This window comes from Drosophila arizonae, chromosome 2 (assembly GCF_054131065.1).
Source record: "Drosophila arizonae isolate 15081-1271.41 chromosome 2, UAZ_ARI_1.0, whole genome shotgun sequence".
Classification (NCBI taxonomy): Eukaryota; Metazoa; Arthropoda; class Insecta; order Diptera; family Drosophilidae; genus Drosophila; species Drosophila arizonae.
Window position 1 is genome coordinate 12,290,815 of NC_142922.1, and position 16,446 is coordinate 12,307,260.

The 16,446-nt window shown below is 43.0% G+C and overlaps 1 protein-coding gene across 1 annotated transcript in view; it reads right to left on the reverse strand.

Annotated features, from left to right (window-relative positions):
- Nucleotides 1-16,446, reverse strand: part of LOC108608951 (cytotoxic granule associated RNA binding protein TIA1) — a 103,088-nt gene that overhangs the window by 8,243 nt on the left and 78,399 nt on the right. The window contains exon 4 of the mRNA XM_018000600.2: nucleotides 3,343-3,418. Within this exon, the coding sequence (XP_017856089.1) occupies nucleotides 3,343-3,418 (76 nt within the window). The remainder of the gene's footprint in view (nucleotides 1-3,342; nucleotides 3,419-16,446) is intronic.

A 16,446-nucleotide genomic window follows, 5' to 3' on the forward strand; every position in this document is an offset into this window, starting at 1 on the left:
TTGATATGTATGTAATATGTATACGTCAATATATAAGTATATCAGTCGACCAACTCGAGCTTGAAAGGAATAAAATCAAGCATCAATAGAAACATTCTATATATATTTCATATCATATATATTTAATATATATTTATGTACATTTATATAAATACATTATATTATATTAGGTAATATATATATCTATATCTATATATATCTATATCTATATATATGAATTCATTCATTCTGAGCTGAAAGCAACAGCAATAATAAGCACAGTTGATGAAAAGCAGAAAAGCTGCACTCACTGCCGAATCAAAGTGTCGCAAGCATTGTCAGCAAGGGGCGCCGCAGCAGCAACAGCAGGAGCAGAGCTCGGAGGAGGGACTCGGGCATTATATCTTGTTCACTGCACACATTTTGACAGTTAAAAAAAGCGAAAAGTACACTCTAAAAAAGTTGATCGCATTGTGCAACGCACAAAGCTGCCAACTATTGTTGCCCGCCGCCTCAGACAGCGGCAATGGCACCTGCAACTCTAATGCGATTAAAGCCAGTCTCTCGACTTGAGCCGGCGCCGTACATTGTCTGCAATCAGTTTGAAGTCAATGGCAGTCGTGGCAGTGGCCACTTAAGATGTAAGCAACAATAGCTGCAACAGCAGCAACTGCAACAGCAGCAACAGTCGCTCAGCGGCTGTGCAGTCGTTGCTCATACGCCGCGTCAGCCGCATTCTCGCTTTGTCGCATTGGCGTGCAATAATATGTTAATGTGATGTGTGATAATAACTGATGCTGCCAACGATGCCATTAGCATTTTCAAGCAGGCAGCTTCAGCCGCTTCATGCCTCTGCTTCAGCTTCGTGTGTATTGCGTTTAATGTTTACGCTCGCGTTTCGCGTTTCGCATTTTGATTTTCGTTTTTTATTTTTCCTTTTCTGTTGTGATTTATGATGCTAATGACACGCAGCCAGGAGGCGCCAGGGCAGACTTCTAGGGCTGCTCCTGCTTCTGCATCTGCTGCTGCTGTTGCTATTGCGGCTCTCGCCTGTCTTGATGGTTATTAAATTAGGGCAATTTGTGTACATCGTCAGCGTTGGCTGGTGTTTATTTAAAACATGTTGCCAAACAATTTACGCTCAATATTTGAGGGCTCCTTCAGCTACGCATTATGCAAAGCTCCCGGATTGGCGAAATGCTTATGCGCAGGCGGAAGCGTAAAATGAAGAAAATGTTTGTTCCTTTTCCGTTTGCAGTTGCAATCGAAGTGCACGCAAATACACACACACACACACACACACACACACACACACACACACACACACAGCGTATGTGGGGTTAGCAATGCGAATCTCTCTCTCACTCTGTGTGTGTGTGCAGTAAGCCATTCGAAAAATAACTTTTCAATTTCCGCAAAACCACAGAAAATATATAAACTTTGCACAAAAATTTAATAAAACTTTTCGCATAAATAAAATTTGCATTAAATCAGCTGCAAGCGACGGCAGCCATGGGTTGGGCATCGGCTTAGAGCGGCGCATATGAGTGTCTATGTGTGTGTGTGCGTGTGTTGGTGTGTGTGCGGTCGTGCTAGTGTTTGTGTGCAAAACTCATGTCGAGAAACTTAATTTGAAATATTTGAGTTTGGTATTTGGAGCGCGTTTGTTTTTCTTTCATTTGCCTTGGCTGCCGCATCGAAACTAATCGAGAAAGTTCGAAAATTTGTCGCCAGCCCCTCCCACCCGCCTCCCTACACCCTAGAGCATTGATGCAACATAAAAAGTTAACTAGTTAGTGGCAGCGATGCGTTTGACACATCGCAGCCGCATTTTGAGAGCGCACCGAAAAGCTCACCAAATTGCGTATACGCCGCATTGCCGCCGCCTCCGCACTCACGTTTGCTGGAACAGAACAAGAGCAGCAGCCACACTGGTAATATGGCTTAGCCTCCGGCTTACGACTGACTGACTGACAGCCCAGCCAGTGGCTATGTGGCCGTGGCAAAGTCTAAGTGTCATGGATTATGCCATGTGTATATGTATTTGTAATAGTTCGCATCCCGTTCAGCTACCGTCTCACTTGCTGCTCCTCGCCCACGCTCCTGCCTAATCTGTGTACGCTTTGTGAAAATATTGATATTGGCATTAAAATTTAATTAACAACTCGCAACGTATGCTGCGTAATTAACTTGCTGAGCCCTTGGCTTTATCGTCACTCGCATGAATGACGTGAGCATTGATTTGACTTTAGCTTTGATTTTGATTTTGATTTCGATTTTGATTTCGATTTTGATGTTGATGTTGGTATTGATTTCGATGCTTACGCATTTTTTCTGCATGGCTGCTTGCCAGCTGAGTTTTGGTTTCCTTTGAACCCAGCCTCACACTCGGCTCGGGCGTCAACTTTCGGCTTTGTCGAATTTTCTACCTATTAAGCACATGAAATTCAATCACAACAAATACAAACACCCACGCACACTCAAGCATTGCTACGAGCCATTTGTACCCTTATCACTTGTGGTTTAAACACATAAAATATGAAGCGAAAACGCTTTCCGGCAGCTTCTTCTATTCTTCTTGCGAGCCACCGTGAGACTTGTTGCATCTGTGGCAAAGACTTGGGGCAAAATATTACCTATGCGTGACTCAAACTGCACACTTTTATCATTACTCTCTCCCTCTCTATCTTTCTTTTCCTTTATTAATTGTAGGTAGATTTGAATTATTCATTTAAGTTTATCCCAAGGCTCTAACAGAGCAAGGAATCATTACCTATGTGCATAATAATTATAATTAAGTATTTTCCAAAAATATTCCAAACTGAGTCAACATTTCAATTCACATTTTCCGCATATTTTTGATTGAAAATACTGAGTAAAAATTCTTATATATAAAACTCTCGTATTGTAATATAATTTTCCTTGCCTATAACAATATGAGCTACAGAAATATTAGTTGATTAGTATAAAAAAATGATTTCAAAATAAATAAATAAAATAATATCAAATTAAAGAAATAAATAAAATAAATAAAATAAAATAAAATAAAATAAATTAATAAAATAAATTAATAATAATTATAAAATTATAGCATATACATTTTTAACATTATACATTAATATTAATATTCATTAAAATTTATTCATTATTCATTAAATTTAATTTAATTTAATGAAAATAGTTGCTATCAATCAATGTGGTTAGCGAGTTAGAAACTGACATGTTGAAGAATAACATAATATATTAATTTTTTTCACGTTGAGCTTTTTGTTGCTATTTTCTTTAGCTGTTGTTAAGTGCTGCTGGCTGTGATGGCCTTTGATGTTCGGGTGTGACAGCTAAGCTAGTTGGGTGACGACTTACCGATTTTTTGACAAAGCTGACGAATCCATAGCCCTTTGATTTTAGTGTCTGCGGATCGCGCACAACTCGGCAGTCTCTGCAAATGACAGATGAATAGGCATTAAAATAATATTAACATTTCAATGAACAACCTCTTATTATCTAATTATTTTAAAGGGAGAGACTGGGAGTTTCGCTTAAGTTTATAAATTCTATATTAAATTATTACTTCACCCCGCAAAAAGTGACCTAGAAAGCCTGAGGATGGCCGCAATGAAGTGCATAAGCTGAAAGTCAAGTGTCGCTTGCCAAGAAATCCAATAGAATTGCATGTGCGAATAAAAGGTGTTGGGAATTGGATTTCCGTATGGACGAGTCAAGATAGAAGTAGAAGGGGAAGAAGAAGACGAAGAGCAGCAGAATTATAAAGGCAGCTTCTTAAGTACCTTAGCATGCGGCTTATACGCTGGGCATGGCGTTGTTGGCCGTTAGCCGTTAGCCGTTAGTTAAAAGGATTTCAGCTGCAAAATGCCACAGAAAGTGTTAGACCACGTGTCGGATGTTGGGCTCACTGGAGAGCAGCAGCAGGGCTTTAAATATGTCTGCCCGTCTCGCTTAAGCCACGAAGAAATATTTTGCGCTACCCACTGATGAGTGTGTGGTATATATACATGTATATAAGTATGTGTGTGTGTGTGTGTTTGGGCTTGTAATACTTGGCTCGACCGCAACACTAACACGAACAAACATCGAGTGAAGAAAGGCCAGAGAGAGAGAGAGAGAGAGAGAGAGAGAGAGTGGGAGAGAGAGAGAGAGAGAGAGAGAGAGAGAGAGAATGGGCGGGCAACCCGCATGTCGACCGCGGCATTTAAAAAAGGCCAACTTGATTGTAAATCACGATAAAAGTCAATTTTTAATATGAGTTTTAGCTTAGCCCATGCCCACACTTCGGCCCATGTAAAGCGGCAAAAAAAAAGAAAAAAAAAAAACAAAAAATAAAATAAAAATGAAAGCGAGTAAAAAAAATGTATTTTAATGGCCTTTGGCTCGGCTTTAGCTTCAGTTTCAGCTTTCAGCTTTCAAGCTTCAAGGCTGCAATTTATGGCGCTGACCAAGAGCGAAATTGCATTGGTGCAGGCCAATGGACCGCGCGCTCGCTGGCCAAGCCCAGTGTAATCGATACGCACATAAATATTGGGGGAAAAGCATATTTAATTAAACTTTAATATTTATTAGCTACCAAAGGAATTCGACTGCAATTGCTCGGGGCCATGAAATTGGGCTAGGGAATGCCGATTGGACATGGGCTTGTGTTTGGGATTGGGATTGGGCTCGGGCTTGGGTTTGGGTTTGGCCGGAATTGGTCGGGCCTTGTCTGGTTACCTCTGTCTCGCTCTCTGCGGTCTGGCTGACACGCAAACAAACTAGTGTACATGATATGAAAATACACACACACAGGGTCAGACACACACACATACAGACACATACATACACACATTCATAAGTCCGGCAACAATGCACACAAATAATGAAATAATGCAGCCGCCCTTTTGCCTGGCTTTGGTTGTGCCAACAAATTAAATATATGCAAGACGAAGAGAGAGAGGGAGAGAGGGAGAGAGAGATAGAGAGAGAGAGAGAGAGGGAGAGAGTGAGAAAGGCACACACATGCATATGCATTGCATGTTTGCCGAGGCTCCAAGCAAACTTATCATATTTCACAATCGATAAGCATCAGTTCATATTTTCCTAACATTTTTGTTCAAACATTTCGAGCAGCAACAACAACAAGGCTTTATATATATATATATGTATATATGTGTGTGTAAGGCAAATAAATGCGTAAATTTCGATAAGCACTCGCTGGAGTATCGTATTGCAATAATATGCTCGAGCATTTAACATAAAGCAAACATAACCTTTGGCATGGCTCAAGAAATAAATCCGAATGTGAAGTCAGCTGCTGCAATAAATATATTTGTAAATGAAACATATGATATACAGATATACATGCAAGCGTATGTATATGCAGATACATATATGCTGCTTGGTCTGCCACTTCGCTTCAATGGCTCTCAAACTGTTGCCACAGTTGTTATCATGCACGAAAAACTCAACTCAAAAATTTTTGACTACGTCTCCGAGTGCGGCAACAACTGTGGCAATTTATCCGCTGACGTTTACTTATGCAGCAGTCAAGTGGACTGGAGCGGGACGGGATGGGGACAGGGCGGTGCGAGGTGGTGCGGTGTGGTGCGGTGTGGTGCCATGGGCGACGTGTCGAGGGCGTGTTCATACCCGTGCACTGTGTTTGCACTAACAATTGAGCAGTGATGTTGGGTGGCAACGAACAAACCCCACACACACATACACACACACAAGGCATGTCTTATTGAAAGGATAAATTTATGTGCATAAGCAGGACTCGTGCATGTGTGTGTATGTGTGTGTGGAGTGCGGAGTGTATGCAGCTCAGGCCAATCAATATCTTTTTTACAAATATTGGCAAAAGTTTTGCGTTTGCTTTTACTTTGGCTTTGGCTTTGGCTTCGGCTTCAGCTTCGGCTCTGCTTTTGGCTCTTGGCTCTGTTTCTGTCTGCAGCTCAAAAATAAATTTCCAAAAAATATTTTCGTATCTTAAGTGCATAAAACTATAAACGTTAAACAAAATATTTCGCATACACACACACTCACACACACACATACCCGAATGCGGTTATTTATACTACATATTTTGGCTAGAGTCCCAAGCCTTTGGCCCGTGCCTCGTGCAGCTTTTGGCCCGCACTCCCCGGGGGGCAACTACTCATGCCCCCGGCCTGAGGCTGAGTCTCTTCAGTGTATCTTTGGGGCGCGTTGAGCGCATTAGTTGGGAGGTTGTCGCTATTTTGGCTCTTACAATTGGTTTATGCTAACAATGCCCCCAAGTCTCGGCGAGCGAGTCTGTGTGGGCTTATCTATTGTGCGGCATGTGCGGTGGAAATTCTTTTGTGTTTGAATTAAAATTGCATAGTTGATTTATAGAGAAATTCGAGATCGTGATGATGCAGATGCAGATGCTGCTGCATCGAACTGGCGCGCTTGCGGTTTGTCGTTTGTTTGGCTCGGGTAAATAAGATGAAAACTTATGCATGAGATTTTTACCGTAGAGGACAACGAAAGTGAAATGGACTGGCCTGGTCTTGTCTGGCGCAACCCATCGAAGAAATGCTGTAAAATATCACACAAGCAACGAATGCCCGATTGCATAAACAATAAATTGCCGAAGCGAATGCCACTGAATGGCAATCCACGAGGACTCCGCACCCCGCACCCCGCACCCCGCTCTCCACTCTACACTCTTCGCTTATCGCCAGAGCCAATATTTATTTTTGAGAAAGCTAAACTATCATTACAAATTGTGAATGGCTCGAATGTGATGTATAAATGCGCAGCATATGAATGGCTGGCGAGCCTGAGTCGACTCAACCAGCAATTTGCAATTTCCTGGCCACTTGAAGACGCCTTATCGATACTTCATCGCACTCACATAACGGCACTTTCTATATGTTTTGCAGCTCGTGTGCGATATTATGCAACAGAGCGTGAGCGCCAGCTCCACTGCATGTAAACACAAATTACTCAGCAGTGCAAACAAATAGGAGTCGATAATATCGGTAGAGCAGCGAGTGTTGTGGAGAGGCGGGGCGAGGCGAGGCGAGGAATAGCTGAAATCCATCACAGAGTCAATGAATTGCGGCTGTCCTTAAATTTCCTTTGGCCAATTTTGTTATTGGCCTGGCCCAGACATGTAGCAGCGTTCAGCAATCAGCATCCAGAGCTACTACGTCCACATTGGCATTCAACAACATCGTCAGCTTCATCATCATCATCATCACGATTATTGTCGTTGGCAGGATGTTTGAAATTTTTGAAATATATATAAATATATATGTATATATGTATGCATATATATACATATCTTTTGTGGCCATGTTTGCATATTGGCCCATTGACTGGGCAGCATTTTTCGCTGCTCTGAATTTTTTCCCAAATATTCCAGCGAATTTTTATGCGATTTGCTCATCTCATTTCTCTCGTTCGCCTTTAACATTTTATTGGCTTGTCTGGCGGCATGGGCTAACCGGATGAGTAGGCGTGGGGGCGTGTGGGCGAGGTTGGATTGGTTGCAGTTACATCGATCAGATTAAATACAGTTGTAAATTCAAATGAAATGCAAGCGCGCGCATTGCTTGAAGTGGTTTCAGTGGTTCGGGGCTGGGTGGGTTGGGTGGTCTGGCTGGGCGTTCGGTTTTTGCTTAGCCAACTATTTAAAGTGGCTTTGCCCGAGCATTTTATGAGTGGCTCTGTTATTTGAATTGACTTCATTTGCTGGCCAAAAGCTAACAGCGCTTCAATTTGATTCCGAGTCATAAATCGATGCGGCATGACTCAAAGTAAAATCGCCAGGCGCTGAGCTGCGGCGCACCCTTTGCATGCACTCAAGCTCGCTGGCTCGGGGCGGGCGTGGAAACTGGGGGCGTGTCACGTAGTGTAGCTCGGCGACAGTGCGGCATTTATTTACACTAACATGGTAAATTCGCATTGAGACAATTTCATGCTCATCTGCATAAAATCAATTCCATTTTGGAGACAATTTGAAGATTGGAATACAAATTTCGAATTATCAACGTGGGACACGAACAGAAGTCAAATGCGCCCAGCTCTGTCGCACCGGCCAAACAAATGGCCAAAGCAGCGATCGTAATCAGCATTGAACTGGCCAAAAAGGGCCAGCAAAAAGAGCGAATGAGAGAGGGAGAGTATCTCCTCTCTCGCTAAGCAATGCTGTTACTACATGCCCGCTCACTCCTGTGTTGGCTGCCACGTTTTTCATTCCTTTCAAGCATTTACACCATCGACGCGCTGGACGGCAGCGGCTTGGAGTTTTGGGGCAAGCGCCAGCGTCATGCATACGTAATGCGGCCGGGGATGCCAGCGACGCAGCACAGCCAGCAGCAGCTGCAGGGGCAGGAGAAGGGACAGGAGAGGAGTATTAGATGCAAAGGCAGAGGCAGCTGCTTCACTAATTCCACAGCAGCAGCCGGTTGTCTGCCTGTATCTCTATCTCTACCCCTCTCTCTCTTTCTCACTCTCTCTCTCGCTCGCTGTTTGAATTGGAGCGCGCAGTGCAGCGGCAAATTATGTGGTGTGTGATTTGCCACAGACATTTCACCCAGCCTCCCGGCTTACACAGCAATTGCCCCAGCTCACAGTCTAGTTGCAACTCGACTTACTTCTGCTGCTTTTGTGCCCAGAGACGCGATTCGAAGACGCAGCCGCGGCGCAGGCGATATTTCAGCACCAAAAAGTCAAAGAGCCAAAGGCAAAGCCGCAGAAAAAGAAGAGGCAGAATAAGAGGAAAAAAATAAAGAATGGGAAGACAAAAAAAAAAAATCGGTCACGAATTTGCATGCAACTCGTTACGCCTGGCACTTGTGTGTTAAGCCCGGGTGGCGCCACCAAACCCCCCAGTCACACTCACACTCACACACACACACACACACTTAAACTCGCACTCACACTCTGGCACGCTTATAAAAAACCATATCGATTTTGCAGTAAATAAAACATTCAAAGATTGAAGTTACCGCTTTTGAGCTTAGCCGAATGGTGTGTGGCCTCTTTTTATGGAGTGCGCCGACAGTCGGCGGCAGCGGCTTCTGGTGGCTGCTTGGCCTGCCTCGATGGCGCTTCCTTTTATGGCTTCCGTTTTCATTCATTTTTTCCTCTTTTTGTACAGCAGCAGCTGTTGGTGGGCTGGCTTTAGGGATTGATATGTGGCGAGAAGACGGGGGGCACAGCCAAATTGTAAATATTTTTGTCGGCCACGTAGCGGCACAGGAGAAAATATTGCATTTTTCGCTTGGCATAATAAACGATGTGCCAAAAAAAGCCACAAAAACCTCGAAAAAGCAACGAAAATACAAACAGTTTCAGAGCATTCACACACACACATACATCTATTAGGGTTAACTTGGTGTAGAATCGTAATGGAGCGAAACAGGCAACTGGAAAGGTCATTTTAATTGTTGGCTTGGCTCATTAACAAAACCAGCAGCAGCTAAAGGTCTGATATAATTAATAGTAATTTATTTATTTTATCTTGTTGAAGATTAGAATAAATTTAAAATTAAAAGTAACTAAATAATTAAGCACAGATAACTGGGGCCTTCGGCTTGATTTAATTGCAATTAATTATGAGTATTGATTTAATATAAATACTGCAAGCTTCTGAAACAGTCGCTCCCAGAGTCAATGGGACAAGCTGACTAATCGGTCGAAGGATCTTTAAATTTAATGAGATTTCAGGTTCTCGATGACTGCAAAATAGTATTGCATTACACATTAACATATGCAGATTACATCGACGAGGCGTGCTTCTACGAAAAAGACTCCCATGGCATATTTGATAAATGAAAAATAATAATAAAATAAATAAATAAATAAAATAAATAAATAACTAAATAAATAAAAAGCAAATAAACCAAGAAAATAAATAAATAATAAATAAATTAAAAATAAATAATTTAAGCAAATTAAATAAAACAATATAAATTAATTAACAGAACTCTTTTATGCTCATGTGAGAAATATATTATATATTTTTGATATATATTAAATAAAAATCAGTTTCCACAACAATTTTATTAAAGTATTCTTCAACATTAACTTTTCTTCTTGAACTATCTGGCTGCCTAGTGCTTTAGGGGTAAGTCATCTCCATTGTATTCATACGCTTACACATAACTGAAATCGATTCCATAACAGGGACACTTTGACAGCGCATATGACAGCAACTGGTCAACCATGATAGCATCAGCTATCAGCTCATCATATCACCAACTTTGGCCAGCCTTCGAAGTTTTCATACTTCCTATTGAACATTTACAAAAATCAATTGCCTTAACTATTTGCTTGACCTGTCCATTAGACTGTTATTATTGCTCACATAATATATATCTTGGCTCTATGGAGTATCGAGTGTAATGTGCCCTTTGTTTTAAGCTCTTCGGATTGCTTGCAATGGCACTATATATAAATATGACTGCTGCAGAATACTATATTAGCTGAAACTAATATAGACCTTGTTTCCACGGAGGTCAAGAGAACGTTCAGTATATTTGCAATTTATAACTGTCCGCTTGTGTGCGCTCTGTAAAAGCCATCAGCTAAAATCGCCCAAGCCGGTCAACCAACTGTCACACATGGCCAAAACGACGCCGACGTTGACAAAAAAACACAAAAAAACAAAAGAATTGGAAATCAAATTAAAATGGCGCCGCTGCCATTTTGCCGACACAAATGTCTCTATATATGAGTGTGAGTGTGTGTGTGTGTAAGTGTGTTATGCAAAAGTTGCTCGATAAATTACGATTTGCCTGAGGCATTTGATTTAGCATGAATTATAGAAATCACAGAGAAATTGAGAAAGAGGGAGTGAGAGAAAGAGTGAGAGGGAGAGAGGGAGAGAGAGAGTGAGAGAGAGAGAGAGAGAGTGAGCGCTCTGAGTCAATGTTTTTAAAGTTTAATTTTCTTGTTTTAGCAATTTATATTTATATATATATGTTATTATATGTATGTGTATCTGTTGTGTATATGTATATTTGCATGAAATGCTGCCTGCCCCCGGCTATACATTGAAATGAGTACATTTAACCCCAGTGGGAAGGCCGCTTGATGGGAAGGGTAAACGGGTTTTATTTATAACGCAACAGCTATATCCCCATTGTGGCAACTATAGTTTCCGCTGCTGCCGCCTTGCACTGGCCACGCCCGGACACACGTCAATAAAAGCGCTTCAAACTGTCCACATTGAAGCAACGACCAGAGCACTGAGCACCGAGCTGGTGCAGCAGTAGCAGCAGCGGGAGGGGAGCAGCAGCAGGAGCAGCAGCAGGAGCAGGAGCAGGAGAAGGGGAAGCAGTGGTCGCGCTGAAGCAGATGCGATGTGTGGTTGGCGATAAGGCTACTTTAACGCTGTCCTGTCCCCATTTTGTGCATGATACGAGTATACCACGTGGACCGGCCCCTTTCATGTTTTGGCCAATGGCAGCAGGGAGGGGGCTGCGGGGCAGCGAGGGCGGCGCTGTGGACGGATTCAGGGCTAGCCGAGAAGGCTGTGGCGTTGCATGGCGTTTCAAACATGCAAATTGCTTGCGGTTCGCTTCGGTTTTTCGCTTTCAATGAGTGCCTCGCTTACAGTTTACTCGACTTTTATTTTACGCCACACACACACACACGCAAATCGAAACTCTCTCGCATGTGTGTGTGTATGCGTGTGTGTCGGGTTGTTTTTATGCGCCAGTGCCAGTGCCAGCGCCAGTGCAAAATGCAGCTACAAAAAATCCATTTAGATTAATTAGTTTTAAAGCGAAACAAGCGCTGGCATAGAGCGAAAGAAGGAGAGCGAGGTCGAATCGGTTCTTGTGGCTACTTTAATGGCCGTTGCGCTCAAATCTCTGCCTAGATGGACCCGAAAATAGCCCGTGCCGCAAGTTGCGTGTTCATAAAAATTTCAGCCCACAAATAAACACACACACACACACAGAAAGAGGGAGCGAAACAGGGGGAGAGAGAGAGGTGCTCAGAAAATGAAATACATAATAAAAGTGAATTACTCGCTGTGTGTTTCTTTATGTGGGCGCAGCAGCTCAAGTTGAGACTCAGTTTCTGCTCGACTACACTCTGGCAACTTTGTTGGCCAAATCTGAGCAGCTTGTAGTCACCGGCTCACCGCCCCCCTCCTGCCCAGTTGGCACCTGCCGACCCACTGCAAAATGGCGCTTAATGATGTCAGAGATGAGCGACCGCAGCTGCCGCATGCCATGGTACATCTCTCTCTCTCTCTCCCTCTGTGTGTGTGTGAGTGTGTCAATGGACGTTGCTCCGCTTGGCTGGCAGTTGTCGACCTGGCCATCTACATAACTAACTAAGCGTGCCGTGTTGCAGTCGCTTTTCGGTGTTAAACTTGTCGTACACGAACTGCACAGCACTTTGCAAATAAAAAACAAGATGAAACCGAAATAAAAAACGCATAAGAAGAGCAAAGCAAGAAGAAGAAGTGGAATATAGTGAACTAAAGTTTGCTCAAAAGTTTGTGTATTACTCGCCGACAGCCGACAAAGAAAGTCGGTAGCTTACAGAGCGCGCTGCCCAGACAGGCCAGGACTTGCAGGGAGCTGCAGACTGGCAAGTTTATAAAGTCGGAAAATTCATCATCTTTTTAGCAGTTTATGCGGCTGTTATGCCGCCTACGTCGCGTTAGTCAGCGGACAGTTTTAGGAGAATGGGTCACGTCACTACGGATTGTAGAGAAGTCCGTTGGCCTTAACTGAAGATGCTGATACTCTATTTGACTATGGTTAGAGCTCCAATGATATCTCATCAGCATCGCACATAGTGGATCAAGATACAGAGGAATCCGTTCATAACAAGGCTCGGAAGACGCTATGAACCTATGAGTGTACTCATATAACTTTGTCTGTGGGTCGGAATAACCGTACTGACCAGAGTCGTTATAGCCGGATTCTACTGTATATTCGAGTGTGATTAGGAATTCAAAACCAAAATCGAGTAGTAAAAATAAAATTAATATTTTCAAATATAAAATAAGTAGTTCACAAATTAATATGTTATAGGGTTAGCTGTCAGATGCTGAAGCATTTTAGTATGTATATTTGGGAAATTATCTGTGCAGAGCAGAGTTGCAAAAAAAATTGAGACTCAAGCAAGCAGTTATTACCATGATGATTCAAAACTAAATGATTTCATCTAAATCTTAAAATTGTAGCTTGGAATCATTCACATCATATAGGACTGATCAGATAATATATATGTTCAATATTGAATTTCGTTGAGTGTATATATTTTCTAAATAGGCAGCAAAATCTATGGATCTATCCAAAAAGAATAAAATGTCCTGCATTTCATTAACCAGGTCTAGTGCTGGGTATCTCTTTCGCAAGACCTACTCGTATTCATCGTTCCCCTTTTGTTGTTCAGTCGCCATTTGATAGTTTGCTCTATTAAAAACTTGTAACAACTTGGCTCGTTATCCTTTTTTAAGCCTTGCACACACACAGACGCACACACACAATGGGAGGCCCGGCAGATATGGCGTGTAATTTGATTTGCATGCAATATCATCAGCGTGGTCTATAGTTCTATTGATAGATGAGCGCTGGCTGCAATTAAAAATGTGGAGGGGGCGACTGCAGCAGCGGGCGGGGGGGACAAATGTTTTTTAGGCATTTATTTAGCTGGCAAAAGTTTGATTGCTCCGAGGGCAAAGCGTCTGAGGAAGTGGACTGAGGGGCGGGTCGTGTGAAATGGCAGTGGAAAACTTTTGCCATTGGCTCCATTCTTTAAACTGCAAACTCTGTGTCCTCTGCTCTGTGGCCAGGGGCAAGAAAAAGAAGAAGAAGAAGAAGAAGAAGCAAAACGAAAGAAGAAAAAACATTTTACTGCATCATTAAGGATAAGCATCAAACTGGCTTTGAATTTTGTTTGTAGCCATTCTGCGTTTTGAGCACAACTTCCTTGAGATAAGCAAGGCAGCGGCCAGGACAAAGGATGGCAATAAAATAAGGCTTTGTCCTTTAAATGGGAAAGTCGCTGCAAGTGCCACGACAATAATGCTTAAATTTGTGGCAATCGAATGGAGCCGCAGATGCGCCAGCCCTGATACGAATTCCCGCCCCCTCCCCAATGGGGCTGGACAACATGTGCACGTGCTTTAAATGAACTACCCAACTAATTAGGAAATAATTTACGGCACTAGCGAGCTATCCAAGCCTGAAACCTTCAGCCATCGCATGTCGATTGGACTCGGACTCGGCAAATAAAAGTGCAGTAGCCACCAGTTGCCATCGACAGCAGCAGGAGTAGCAGGAGGGGCGAACTGTGAACCTGCCCCACACAGGCTGCCCCACGTTGGCTTTACGCGCGGGTTCGCGGCGCTCGCAAGGGCGCTCTGCGAAATCCTGGCGAAATCCTTAGAAATGTTTTATTGGCCCAAGCTACGCTCGAATAAGCTAGCTTAGCGGAAGCTATTGGATTTTATGCTCATGACTTTTGCAACGTCGAGTGGCGATCCAACGTCGTAGCCGTAGTCTGAGCTGAAGCAGAAGCTGTAGCCGGAGCCAGGGCCGGAGCCGGAGCCGAAAGCCGAAATCCAGCTGTTGAGAAGGGCTCGAGTTGCATTCGATGCGCCGTACCTATGTCTGAAGCACTGTCCGTCCGACTGTCAGTCAGAGTTGCCGCTTGTCGAATTGCTGGTCAGTCGGTGCATCGCCGTGCTTAAGCTCCGCGCATTGCAGCAGCTTTGGGGCATTCTTTTTGCAGCTATCCGTATTGTTTTACTGCCGGACGCGATATACTCATGGCATTCAGGTCCACCTTTGGGTTCGCTGATTATCTGCACGAGTCCGGCCAAAAAATCGCCATACAGCTGCTCGACTGGGCTTATTGTCTAATGAACGACTGCTGGTGTCAGTGGGCAGCAGTTTCAGCTTCCAGCTTCATTCATTTACCGTTGCCTGCTGCCTGCTGGCAGTTGGCAGTTGGCAGTTGGCTTAACAGAAGATGCAGAGCTTCACATATCGAATGGGCTGAGCGGGGCGCCTGTCATTCCAGCTGCCAGCGTTTTGTATTGGCCAAATATTTATGTAATGCTTCCAATCGCATAGCACACATGCAATCTGGCTCGTTGTCAGAAATTTTTGGTATTTTGTACTCAACAGATTTTGTAGCGCATAGGGCTTCAGCTGCGAGTACAACTATGACTTCACCCGCACAGTACAGCAGATGCTATGCACGCATCCTTTATTGCCACACACGCACACATGCACAGGCACACACGGGCACACACACATGCATGCGAAACACAATGTGTTGCCCTGTTAATCCCGCAACAGCAATGGCAACTTCCGCCGCACCGGCGCCCCATTTGTGCCAGGTTAGAAATATTGAAAAATGTTTATTGAACAACGATATATGAAAGTGCCAACAGGCTGAAGCTGCCGTTTGGCTCTGCAAAAAAAAAAAAAGGGATATGGGCTGTGTGTTGAAGGCAAAATAAACTGAGAGAAATCAAATTCCAAATTTAACAGGAATGGATGGCAGGGCTGGCACAGCACACATGGCTGAAGTAACTGTGCTTCCCACGCAAATATCAGAGTAGAAATATTTAAGATTTTCAACAGATGTTCCTTCTCTTATAATTTACATAATACGCGAGCGGCAAAGCCAGAGGGCGAGAGAGAGAGAGAGACAGATGTGAGATGTGAGCGAATTCGCATTGCTATTGTGACATCCATACTGTTCATCCATTCAGATTTTTTATTTATTTAAGTACTGAGCGTATTTTAGATATTCGCGCCCCAAGTAAATTTGTTTTACTGCCGTTGCTGTTGCTGTTGTTGTCTTATCTCTGTCTGCCGAAAAGCATCAATTATACGATGAAAGCAAAAACAATCAGCGTTCTGGTTGCAATCCGCCCACATCGCCACACACCCCTCTAGCCAAGTCTCAATAGCCGGCTGAAGAGTCTGCGCTATGCTACCTCCTCCTACTCCTGCTTCTGCTCCTGCTCCTGCTCCTGCTCTGGCTCATGTTGATGCTGTTGTTTTTCAAAAACAACATGAAGATACATACATATACAAAAATGTAACTTCCGTTTGAAATAATTGATGATATGCTACAGCAGCAGACACAACATCCACTCTCAAGTATGCAAGCACATACATACATATACACATACATGCACATATGTATTATGTGTACATAGAGTCCATGCGAAGATATCGATACGTAAGTGTGGTATGAATTGCAGCATTAGGTATACTCTGTAGAGTAAGAGTATTTAAGCTCTTGAAATACTCGTCAAGGCGATTCAATTGCTGCATTACATGTTAGAGTAGTTAAAGACAGCGATGAAAATATAAAGTATCTTCTCTTGATATTGCAGAAAAATTGTGTATAATGTGGACAGACATCTATCAACAAAAATTGCAATTGTTTATTAGTACGTATAATATAGTAATTTTATAAAAATTTAATAATTAGAAGCAAAAATTTAAAAAA